Source organism: Borostomias antarcticus (genome assembly GCF_949987555.1).
Source record: "Borostomias antarcticus genome assembly, chromosome: 12".
Taxonomy (NCBI): Eukaryota; Metazoa; Chordata; class Actinopteri; order Stomiiformes; family Stomiidae; genus Borostomias; species Borostomias antarcticus.
The window spans coordinates 20112047-20125106 of NC_140245.1; the positions used below are offsets into that span (position 1 = coordinate 20112047).

General features: G+C 41.1%; 1 protein-coding gene across 1 annotated transcript; it reads right to left on the reverse strand.

The window, feature by feature from the left end:
* Positions 1-572: 572 nt before the first annotated feature.
* dph3 (diphthamide biosynthesis 3) lies at positions 573-3380 on the reverse strand. The gene is made up of 3 exons (XM_084446734.1): positions 3196-3380; positions 1453-1527; positions 573-1013 (listed from the first exon to the last, which is right to left on the reverse strand). The coding sequence occupies exons 1-3, from the start codon at positions 3301-3303 to the stop codon at positions 939-941; spliced, it is 258 nt and encodes an 85-aa protein (XP_084302860.1). The 5' UTR covers positions 3304-3380; the 3' UTR covers positions 573-938.
* Positions 3381-13060: the final 9680 nt, after the last annotated feature.

Below are 13060 nucleotides of genomic sequence, written 5' to 3' on the forward strand. Positions count from 1 at the left end.
GGATAAAACACAGAGCCCCTTCGATATCATGTGGAAGACATCACCAATGTGCTGCCACCCTCCCTCTCTCCCACTGGCAGGTCAGGCCCAGTCATGAAGGACCCGATGGGGAGAGCTCGAGTATTCCAAATAATAGCTCACACAACATCATATTGCTAATGGGAGTTCAGTGCATTTGACTGCAACTTTGACTACATGCAGTACATTACTTATCCAAAGCAACTTAACGTAGTACTTGTCATCAGAACTCACAAGTGCATCTCCTTTCTAAATAAGTGACTAAGAGCATAATCTAGTGCTAAAGCCTAAGTGCAAGAGTAGCAGTAGCAAAAAGGTGCTTAAGAGGAAGGATCCTGGTAGTACTTCTTGAACAGTATTAGTTATTGGTTCTTTCCTTGCTGTTTGGGGATATTCATCCTATTCTCAGAGGCTTTTCATTGCTTTGGAGAACATGAATCAGGAATGGAAGGGAGGGAAATATATTTTAATTGCTTTCACAAATCCCATCATGGCTCAGCAGTCCTAATATACTGTCTATGTATAACTGTGAGACACAGGGACAGATGGCAAAAATAAATACATACATAATTTACAACTCCCCATCACATTACTAGTGAACAGCTGATCCTCACGCTGTACTGTATAGCTCCTCCCCCTGCTGTTCAAACACAGACATTACATGCAGTGAAGAGGAGGACAAAGAGTTGTGAAATTTGCATCTAGTTTTTTTTTAGTAGGGCAATAAATAACGTTCAAAAAGAAAAAAGGTTTATTTACATATTATGTGCTAACGGTATTAAAAGTATCCAATTTCTGTAACCAGGCCAGAGGTGTGCAGGCCTTCCACTGTGTTCCTCTGCCATGTGGGAACATACAGCAAAGTCTGCCATTTCGAAAATATTGCATAATATGATGACAAAGAGTTTGGGTCATTGTTGTCATGATGACTGGGCCAGCTCCAACTTCCTCTCTGATGTAGGTGCCTCTATCACTTCTCCAGACATAAACTCTTCCTAGAGACAGAATACAGAAACTGAGTAACATACAGTATTGGATATGAAAATAATATCTATAGACAAAATTAAAAATAACATAGGATATATCAAATTAAGTTAGTGAATATAGGATATATGATCATTTTTACAAGTTAAGGTGCAAGAAGCCATATGGCTGTCTTCAAAGTTGAACGGGGCTGTTTATATCCTGTGTTCAACAGATTCTTTGGTTAAAACATATTGAATATGGGTTCATTTCTGCCAGCCTGTTACAATATCTATTCTCTGAAAGTTTCACAATCAACAATTGTAAAATAATTTGGAAGAAATAATGGGTTGAATACCAGAGAAAGGGAGACCCTCCAACTTTGAAGACAGCCACAGATGGATTCTGAATCTATTGGAAAGTAGGCTACAATTTCTCTGGGTACTGGATGCGAGTGTCTCTAACACCAACCTTATCGTAGATAACTTTAACAATGAGCGAGCAGCTCGGACAGGTTGCTACATCTTCACCATTTTCCAGATCTTCCTGAGGAAACAAACACGATCATTAGTAAAACCAAACACAAGACAAGCAGAATACACAGTAAGGACTGTATGGAACAGTAGAAAAGTAAGTAATAGTAGTAGTATTAGTAGTAGTAGTAGTGGTAGTGGTAGTAGTGGTGGTGGTAGTAGTAGTAGTAGTAGTAGTAGTAGTAGTAATAGTAGTAGTAGTAGTAGTAGTGGTGGTGGTAGTAGTAGTAGTTAAGTAAGTACATAAGCCCTGAGTGCCACAGTAGACTGATATCTGTCTCTCACTCTCTCCCCTTCCCTCCTCTTTCTCTCTCAGAGAATTAAGGTGCTCAGCAACCAGAAGGCAGTTTGACCAATTGTGTTATCATATCAGTAAACTACATCTGACAACTGAGGGTTTTTCCTGGCTCAGAATGTATCTTTAGGGGGTGATGCGGACACAATTTTGGGGGTAAACCTCAGTTTTATGCCGAGTAGCCTACCAGCATATATAGGCCTATATACTTTGCTGTCATTATGACTGAGCTCACTTTTCACAATCGCGGGAAATCTCCCGACATGGCACAAAATGGATATGAAGACAAAATGTTTAGGATACTGATAACCTGTCTATTAATTATCTCAATTACTAGTGGTCCAAAGCATGGACAATGCAAGAAAGATGGATGGGCTGCACTTGAAACAAGCTATCAAACACATTTGGAGAGGATTTGAATTGCTATTTTTATTCTCAATTTTTAGCATTCCTTTGGCTCTGGCTAAAATCTCTTTGGGGGCACCAAATATCCTCTATGCAGGAAAAACCCTGCAACTGCATTTGTGCTGTTTTTCAACTGCAGTGGATGGAGTGCTGCGCAAGATGGGCCAGTCTCAAGTGTCCCCGTTATATTCAATCCCCCCCGTTATATTCAAGGCAAACTTTCATAGCTGCCTAAAACTTACATTTATTTATTTTACAAATGCAATTGGAGCAATTAATATAAATGGGAATACAGTATATTATCCTGTAAGAAAACAAAAGGATGATATTCCATTAAAATCCTATAGATTTGTATAAGAACCAGTCATATTGGACTCCTATTGGAAGTTGGAACCAGTCCTATAGGATTGAAATCCAATAGGAATTTATTCTATTGCGCTGATAGGATGTCTAATAGGATTTTATATTTTTTCTATTAATTTTTGACTACACTGTGACTGGGGGTGACACACTGGAAGGAGGCCCTTGTGCTAAAAAACATAACAGGGCAGAGCAAACCTCAACTGGCCAATGCTGTTCACGTAGGAATTGCTTTGGTTATGGGGGGGCTGTAGCTCAGTTGGTAGAGTGGGTCGTTCAATGATTGAAGGGTCAGTGTTTCGAATCCCAGCTCCGACTGCCCACATGTGTGTCCTTGAGCAAGACACCTAACCCCAAAATTGCTCCCAATGAGAAGATTAGCACCTTGCATGGCAGCTACCGCCATTGGTGTGTGAATGGGTGGATGAGAGGCCATTGTAAAGCGCTTTGAGTGCCGCTAAGGTGGAAAAGCGCTATATAAGTGTAGTCTATTTACCATTTATGCACTTGCCAATGAAGACGTTCAACTGCTAACAAGGATACCAAGGTCTCCTTCACATGGCGAATCTTCTTAGCTAGCCCTAGCTAACATTAGCTGAATTGAATCTCAAAGCCACTTACTTTGGTTATAGCGAATTTGTCTCCACATGGGCAAGGAAAAAAATATGTCTCGGTGTCCTCATCATATTCGAAGTCCTCGATCTCAACTTCGTCGTGAAAGACCGACATTTTGTATTGAATAAATGCATTTACATAACGTTATCTAAATTCTACATGGAGGAAATACAATTCTCACGTTGGAGCTTTCCCAGTGCCAACTATGATGACGCATTTTGTAATCGCCGTCTCTGACTACTGACGTAGGCACCCGAAGTCACCACTTGGGGATGCCAAAGACTTCTCAATCTATCTCTAGCAGATCTCATGAATTATTTTCAAGGAGTGTCCCAATTATTTTGTTCTGTTAAACATGTTTTGTTATATTTTCAAAATTGGTGTCAAATATATAAAATAACTTTAACATATATTGAAGGAACATAGCATTGCATTATATGAACTGGAGAGGAATACTTCTACTTTTATGAAGCCTGCAGAGAAAGGGGTGTAGCCTAATTGTAGGTTTGGACAGATCCAAGTATGACCAATAAGTTTTAAGACAGCGCAATGATACCTATTTCTATGGAGAGAAAAAAAGAAACTGATCCTACAAGACATATCAGACTAATCTAAGACTGTTACTTGAAGACGGTGTCCCTGATTTAGACTTTACCCCTAAGGTTGCACACTTTTTACATAGTGAGCATGCTCTTACAACGTATTTATATATCCTACCCAAGATCTACTCAGCCCTCCTAGCCAACCAGGGCTAGTCTCAGGGCTAGGTCTCACAGAGAGAGTCTCAAGTTTGGAGGCTTTCACATTGAGGAATTTGCCCCTCGGTCCAAGTCCTACATCAAAGACTGTACACAGTGCTTCAATCATCCACCCCTCAACCAAAATACAATAAATTGTGCACCTTGGAAATAGTAGCTTAGAAATAGAAGCCTTGCACCAACATTACATGGAATGCGCTGGAATATTATTTAAACTGCAGACATGTTCAGTACAGAGCCCTTCTGAAAAGCAGTTCTGAAAAGCAACTTACTTGCAAATCAAGGGCACAGCTATGGGAACAAAAATAGCTCCTAGTTATGCAAATCAAATCAAATCTAACTTTATTTGAAAAGCGCATTTCATACACAGAAGCAACAGATTGCGCTTAAAAGAGAGCAAAGGGAGGAAGGACATAGATCATACCCCTACATTTTACAAAAAAATGCAAAGCTTTTTTTTTGGTGGACTAGAGGAACTGTTTTGCTGTTATCTTTTGAGCTCATATAATGCTCAAAAGATAAGATACCATTTAAAATGTATTTATCCTCAAAAGGAAATGATTTTGTTGCAGACAAAACATGCAAAATAATGAATAAATTGTGCAACATACACAAATACAATACAAACTACTGTATATAAGAAAGTGCACAGTGGGCACACAATGTACAATGAGGCAGAAAAAAGGCACAATATAGGCCTTGCAGTATCCACAGTATACAGTATGCCGTATGCAAGAGGCACAGAGAGTAGTCCTACTTAAAGTACAAAAGAGTAGAAAATATATACAATATATAGAGTTATAAAATCAATCAATACATAATCTCAATAAACACAAATGGTGAAACTATAAGTGTTGCCGGTAATTGCAAGTTAACTAATGAGCTATGAACTAATACTAACTGTCCTAACAAGAAAAACAACTGACTGGCGCCAGGGCTGTCTTGGCTTCCTCTGAGCTGGGTCAGGTCCATCCTTTTCCTACCCCCCACCCTACCCAAACCCCTGCCTCTATCTGGGCCCAGGCACATTTATGCACACACAGACATACACCAATGTTTGCCATGTCTCTCCTATGATGTTATTAGCCTCTCTTACTCTGAAAATGTAATTTAATGTTATTTATTGCTCTATAAATGTTCTTAGCCGGTAGACAAACATACTCCAGGAGCTTGCTCGATCGCCTCGTTGAGAGGGGTCAGGGAAGAATTTTTACAGCTCACTTATCTGGCCCCCGGGTGATTACTGTTTTTTGCTTCCCTCTGGAATATGTAGGGGTGGGATGTCTGCCCACCTCCCTTGTTCTCTGTAAAGCGCATTGTGTTGCCTCTGGGTATGAAATGCGCTATATAAATAAAGCTTTGATTGATTGATTGATTGATTGATGGTGTCCAGCCAGTCAGGGATGCATCGAGCAGACTGACGGCGCTGGTACAGATGTGGGAACATAAGAATGTTACTTGACCCGCCGTATTCTAACAGGCGCTTTACGGCATTCCGCACCACCGCTCGCCTGCCCATAGGGGCGCAGTAATACCACTCATTGACCCATTGCTGTAGCTCATCTCGCACATTAGATGAGCCTACCGTTCTCAAACTCCTTGTTCTCTGTCTGGTTGTAATTGAATTATTACGAACAAAGCCTATCTATTTATAGTTTCTATCTCTGTAACTGTCGCCGGGTCTATATCTGTTAACTGTCGGGACAAGTAGAAGTTTAATACATTAGGCTAACTGAGTGTTCTCATATGGAACATGGCATCAGGACGAGTAAGATGGCTAACGGAGCTGACCAGAGATGTGTTTGAAATGGTTCACTCACTCCCTATTCCCTATTACCATGGATGTATTGAGTGCGACTCATAGTGAACTACATGGGGAATGATTTAACAGTTTTGGGACACTACATGGAATGTAACTGCGTAAGATATTCATGACTCAAACAAGCAGACGCGCCGATCACTGATGGCAGCAGGTTGAAATATCAGGTAGTATTCAGGTTCCATGTTTAGTTGACTGATAAATCCCATATAAATGGTTGGAATTCTAATGATGTGCAAGTGTGATTTTGTCAACTTTAGTGCTGTCTGCTAATAGCAGGCTGTGAAGCTGCACGATAAGACCGTGATAGCAAGTTAGCTCACGACAGCAGCTTCCATAATATTAACGGTAGCTGTCGGTGGCTAAAAAGCAGATAGCTTACTTTACAACGATGATTCCTGTAGCTATTTTGATTTTGATGCTATTAGTTCAACTTCTGTTTCTCGGGCAGGAACGGAGACGAACTCGCATTAGCAGCAAAGCAGCTAGAGGAATGATCTTAACATTAGCTAACTGCTTTAGCTACTGCTAGCTACCGTCTTCTTCACTTCTCCTTCGGTAAAACATGACACCGTTGTGTTGTGGTATTGTGGAGGGCTTAGGCAGAAGCAGGAAGAGAAACCACTTTTGCCCCATATAAGTAAAATAATGGTCTCGAAGAGATCTTTCTAATGCTATTGGTCAGCTTTGTATGTAGTTTTAATGTGAAAGATACATCTTGAATGCAGTCAAGACAAATTATTTTGCCTCTTAACTTTTGTCAAACCCCCTGGTTCCAGTCAATTGGATTATAGGCTATAGGCTACTTTCGTTTACAATGACGTTACCTTATGAACACAAATAGCTTAACCTATAGGCCTACATAAAAACAATAGCCTAAAACCATGTTTATTTACAATGTATTTTCTTTCATTGATAGCATGCCAATAGTTGGGGTGAGGAAAACGACGCGCGGTCTCTTTAGCCCTGAGACCATCAGGCAGGCAGCTCAGGAGGTCGTTGAAGGCTATATATATTATTATGATATTATGTCTAATAATACATTCGTTGAAAGTACACAGGCTGATCTACTATACGGAATTGGACCGAGGAGTGTTCTCATATGGAACTAGGCTGCACACGCCCGCCCGCGACAAGACCTGAATTGTAGTCAGCTTTCCCCGCTGCACGCAGGACGCGTGCGTCCCCCGCTGATCCGAGCGAGAATGCAGGCGGAATGTCGCTCCCCGTCTGAAACGGCCTTGACTCCTGGAAAACCAAGGTCTTTCATATTGAAATTCTCTTGATGGTCTGGGAAGTTGCGAGACGTGTTAAGGGAGTGCATCAGTCGTGAGCCGTGACAGTAGGCTACCAGCCTGCGCTGCGCTCAGCACAAAGTTGGATGAATGGATGGACTTATTGGAATCCTGGAAAATGTTTATTGCGCTCTAAAATCATGAAAGCATAAATTTAAAAATGCAGCAACAGAAGTAGTCTAGATGAGATGGTGGTTTAAATGAATGGCAACACGTAGCCTAGAGGAAAACATAAATTGAGACTGGTGATAATGCTGATAATCTACAGTAGGGCCTACCTCTGGCTGAGTTCATGGTTACAACCATTCATCTCTTACACATGGGCCTATACAATACTTGCACAATCTACTTTGTACGTTAAATCCATCTATCAATCAAACTAGCGAATTCAATGGCCGGTCATGGCAAAGCACCCGCTAACGCAGGCTACCCCCCTCCCCACGATCCAGGGCTAGGAAACCGGTTCATCCAGTTTATTTGAATATAAAAGAATTTGGGGGGGGGGTTACAATAGTCTAGTCCAGGTTCGCTGGCGAGTGACGAGCTAGTCAGATGGCGCATGCATGTGTGGACATTGTAGGCCGATTCTGTAAAACCTAAAGAATAAAAGTAGTCTACGTTCAACATTCATTGGAGTGGTCCAGTTGGATAGGCTAGTCTAATCTAAATAAATTGAGGACCTGTATTTTCAGTGTTTGCTGGTAGCGAATGCCACAGACAGACAGGGAGGAAATCTATTCGTTTCATTGTTTCATTGTTTGTGCTCTGTATGCACAAGATAGTTAATGTTCGGATATAATTGGCAGTAGGGCGGGAAAAAACCCTGTCAAAGGCCAAGATTAGAAGGGATTTCATTTTAAATGGGCCTACTTTATCTTTTGATGCCTATTTAAACGGACTGCATTGATCAATGCAATGACTCTCCATGTTTTTCAGTTTTACCCTTTTCATCAATAAAACATAATTTTTACAACCATGTCTCATTGATTGGGAAGGCATTTAGAGCTGCCGGTCTATTAGCCTACATTCGGACTCAGGATGACATAACTGTTTATTGAGAAACAATTGCAGGCTGGGCTATATAAAGAAATACCACAATGCATGTAGTCTAGATATATTACATTATGGTTAGGCTATAGCCTACACTTTATGGTAGACTGCCCTCTCGCTCGCTAAGCAGGCTACATTGTGGCTGTTTTGTTAATCGCAGAAGCCTATAGCCTAGGCTACACATTAAATAATGTTTATTTTTATATAGGCCTAGAAGGAATCAGAATATGTGGAAATTTAATTTTAGCCTATTTTAATACAATTCAAATTCTGCTTAGAGGGAATTATTTTCAACGGACATTATGACCTGAGCATAATTAATAATTATCTAAGTCAATATAGGCCTATGAGAACGCAACGCTTTTTACGATAGCCTATGCGTCTTGTGATTGTACTGTAGCCTAGGCTACAACTTAAGCCTAATTAGGCCCTATTGAATTCCTTTTATAGCCTACTAGGCTACTCATTATTATCAAATTATCTAGTTGATATATGAATAAAACAATAAGCCGTTTTAATGGCTATGGGCTACTAGTTGTAGCTATACACGAGTTGATGCGCTCTGCTCTTACGCACGGTTGAGGCGGCAGCTCAAATACACTTCGCACATATCCTCTGCTATAGCCTCTCACAGACAGCTAGGTGCACTTCATGCATTGGTAGACAGTTCTGTTCTTGCTGCAGCTTGTCTTCACCATGCAGGTATTTTGGTGGGGGTATTCTTCTGTGGACACTGCGAGGGGCGCCGCCGGTGGCTGTTTGGACGCCAGAGCGCGCAGCTCTTCAGCCAACTGGAGATGTCGCGTCTGGGGAGGCTCTGCGTCTCTCCACCAGTCCCCAGCGAGTCCAAGCTCCCCCAATGAATAATACTTATTTATTATAGCCTACGTAGCGCGAAACTGTGCATATAATAGGCTGTAGCCAGCGCGAAACTGCGCATTCCATATAGCCGTTCATGGAACGGCTGGCGGTCGGTATAAATAAATAAAAACATACACGATATTTTCTTATTTGAATGATCTTGAATATATATATATTCAAGATCATTCAAATAACAAAATATTGTGTATATTGTGCATGTGAACGCACTCACTGTCAAACCAGCCGCTATCTATGCACAAGATAGTTAATGTCCGGATATGATTGGCAATGAGTGATCTTTACTCATGGCGACTATGTCAATTTTGTATGGATCCACAAGTCGATCAAGCTTATTTTTCTTTGTATCGTGCTGAAGCCATATAGCCTACTGCGCCCAGACTTGGCTACATAAGCTGGTGCCCCGTCTTCAAATTTACTTCCGGGGTTTACGAGTAGCCTACCAGTTGAATGCGTTCCAGAAACAAAACACAAAACCCCCACGTTCACCATATCTTTACTAACAAATATATTTACAATACTGTTATTTTGCGCATTTGACCTAACAGCCACCACGTCTTGACCCGACGTCAGTTACCGAGATAGATAGGCTACTGTAGGCCTAGATATAGGTGTTCGTAATAATTAAATTACATCCAGATGGAGAAAACATGTGTTTGAGAACAAGGTAATAATAACAATTAAACGTTATTTGTATAGCACATTTCATACAGATAAATTCAGCTCAAAGTGCTTTACAACAGAGCATTTAAATTAAAGAATGTGAAACTTAATGATGCTTCTTTCGTAGACTATAGGAGAAAAACACTGAGCCCAGCCTGCTAAATCTACTCAAAGACGCCACCTGGCGGTGGTGCATCACTAAAACGAAATAACACCCGTCTGAAATCCCACGAGATTTCCAACGGGATTTCCCTGCCAAATACCGTGAAGGTGAAATGCTGCAGCATGTGACATTTCTAACTTCCCACATCTGTATGACGTACCTACGGAAGCACTCCGAAGAATCCCTTTCTTCCCCATGTTGGGGTGCTATATCGATGATGCATTTCTGTTCTTCAAGGGAGAGTGTCATGCTCTTTTCAATAAAACATTTGAAGGTCTTACATTCACAATTAATTACAGCACTGTGTTAACTATTTAGATATAAAGGTCACCAAAGGGGGAAATGTACAGTGTACCAAACCCGCAACACTATTCTATATTGTACGGGGTAACACTTTAGAATAGCTGCCCCTTATAAATTGTTAATAAATCATTCACATACTGTTAGTTAATGAGTTATGAATTATGTATTAAACGTTTAATAGTCGGTTAATGATTCACAGCTATCCGTTATAAATAAGAGATCATACACAAAATGTTAGTTAATGAGTTATTAATCACTTATTAAATGTTTGTTAATAGTTGGTTAATGACTTATAAATAGTTAATAGATCATGAACAAGCAATTAGTAAACTACTTACTTATGACGTGTTAAGTATTTGTTAATAGCTACAGCTGGCCCCATCTGGCTTTCCATCAGGGTCCCATCTAAAAACAAATTAATACACTTTTAGAACCGAGTAACAAATCACTATGTAAAGGTTAGTAAATATATTTGTTAAGACCATGTCAATAGTTTATAGACCTTATTGGGATGTTATTCTAAAGTTGCAACTATTCCTCATTTACTAATGTTTACAAATGTTATTTTATATTAAGTAAATATTATCCACTGTAAAAGGTCAGTTAATATATTTGATAATACCATGTTTATGAGTTATAGACTGTTCAGGAATTTACATCCAAACACCCAGGAATTTACATCCAAACACCCAGGAATTTACATCCAAACACCTTAAACCTTTGTCCTCTCACTCCTTTTGTAATTCATCACCTCCCCCAAATATTCACATAGCTGTGCTAACATACAAAATGGCTTCCAGAAGGCCATCTGTCTACAATAGAATAACCATCCTTTGTCCCCAATTGCCGCCCCTTTTCTGATGTCACATGTCTGTACTCTTGGCCACGCCTGCCATTTCATATGATGTACAATGCAGTAGCCAATCACATCCTGGAAAGACCTTACCTGTGTTTTGACTGCATATAAGCCACAGCAGAAGACCAAACGGGCACTTCGCTGACTAACCACTCGTTGTTCAGGAAGACCTTGCGCTCGTATGTTTTTCACAATAAACCAGACTTAACCTTTTGAGCGAATCTTGGTAAATCCTTTTGACTAGATCAGTTAAATTACTATCACAAGACCTTTTTAGGATGTTATTCTAAACTATTGCTCATATACTAACAATGATGCACAGCGCCAGTGGAGCCGTCATGGTTGTTCTCTTCTATCCATTCATCCATACATCTACTGTATCCATCCATCCATCCATTGTAGTAGTAGTAGTGCTCCATGAACAGGTACACAGGAAAATCCAAAACACGCACGACACAAAACAATGAATGAACAAAGGAAGTGAGGCAAACTACAGGCCTATTACATAATATTACATTACAGTCATTTAGCAGCTTTTATCCAAAGCAACTTACAATAGGTGCATTCAAGGGCTGGGACAGGGTCTGGTAGTGGTGTTCGGGACAGGGCCGGGGACTGCTACAACTTCAGCAGGGACCCCTACAGGGTCAGCTACAAGGGCAGGGTTCCCTATAGGGTCAGGGACCCCCACAGGGTCAGCTACAAGTGCAGGGTTCCCTACAGTGTCAGGGGCAGCTACAAGGGCAAGGTTCCCTATATGGTCAGGGGCAGCTACTGGGTCAGGGGCAGCTAAACGATCAGAACACAGCCACGGAGAAGCACCGAGATCATGGACCGCAGAACGCATTGCAAATTGATCGGGCCCATGCAGGACCTCAACCCCCCCCTCCCCACACACATAGGCGCACGCACAACGCCACCACAATAGGCCTACATTATTATGAAACTAAGTAATAGTGCGCCAGGAACATGGAATTAGCTGTATCAGTCAATTGTTGTTTTCTGTACGTTTGAGCTAAAATCAGAATACGCAGACTTTTAAAAGAAACGTAAAACTAACCAGTGCTCTTTAGATATTCCCAAAGAAATGTCTCTGTCTGTCGTGCTGGATGAAGTCCCTGGCAATGCCTAGAGCATCCACTTTTGCCAACAAATCCTTGTGTGCATGGGCGCACATCAAACTGTTTAGTCTTTTCTGTCATGGTTGATCGCAGATATGACTTTATCACCTAGAATCACCTCTCAACGCTGGCAGTTAACGTTAACTCACCTGTCAGAGTATGGCCACCCGACTGAACTGGTGTGACAGCAGTACCCTTTCCAACTTTAGTTGGCTTTGTCCCGTTTGCCCCGAAAAAGTTAGTATCAGTTATTTTTACTTAGCCTAACCTTAAAGCTGTGGTGGTGGCGGGCGAGTAAACATGTAGGCGGCCTACAGTAGGAAAGCAGCACGTCACAGGGCCGGACACAGCCAATACATTCTTAGATGTAGACATGTATTGCTTTCTGATAGGCTGTGCACAGAGAGGCGAGAATTGCATAGTTTCTTTTTTATGTTGATGTGGGCATTAGGCAAATCTTGATGCTCAAAAGTAGTCTGGACCCAGGCCCAAGCACCCCTACCGGTTCCGCGGTCCATGTCCAAGATGGTAGACTGGTAGAGTAGATGGTAGACTGGTATGGTAGATGGTAGACTGGTATGGTAGATGGTAGACTGGTATGGTAGATGGTAGACTGGTATGGTACTGTAGATGGTAGACTGGTATGGGAGACGGTAGACTAGTAGACTGGTATGGGAGATGACTGGTAGACTGATATGGTAGATGGTAGACTGGTATGGGATATGGTAGATGTTAGACTGGTATGGCAGATGGTAGACTGGTATGGGAGATGGTAGACTGGTATGGGAGATGGTAGAGATTTAAAAAAATAAAAAATAAAATAAATGAAACAAGATATTTTTTTAAATGCAGTAGCACGCAAGTGCAAAATCAATCAAATCAATCAAAGCTTTATTTGTATAGCGCATTTCGTACCCAGAGGCAACACAATGCGCTTTACAGAGAACAGAGGGCATACGCAAAA

Coding starts and splice junctions, on each gene's coding strand:
- dph3 (XM_084446734.1), bottom strand. CDS start 3,303: ATGTCGGTCTTTCACGACGAAGTTGAGATCGAGGACTTCGAATATGAT. Junction 1,528..3,195: donor ACAAATTCGCTATAACCAAA/GTAAGTGGCTTT, acceptor TTGTTTCCTCAG/GAAGATCTGGAAAATGGTGA. Junction 1,014..1,452: donor TTAAAGTTATCTACGATAAG/GTTGGTGTTAGA, acceptor TTCTGTCTCTAG/GAAGAGTTTATGTCTGGAGA.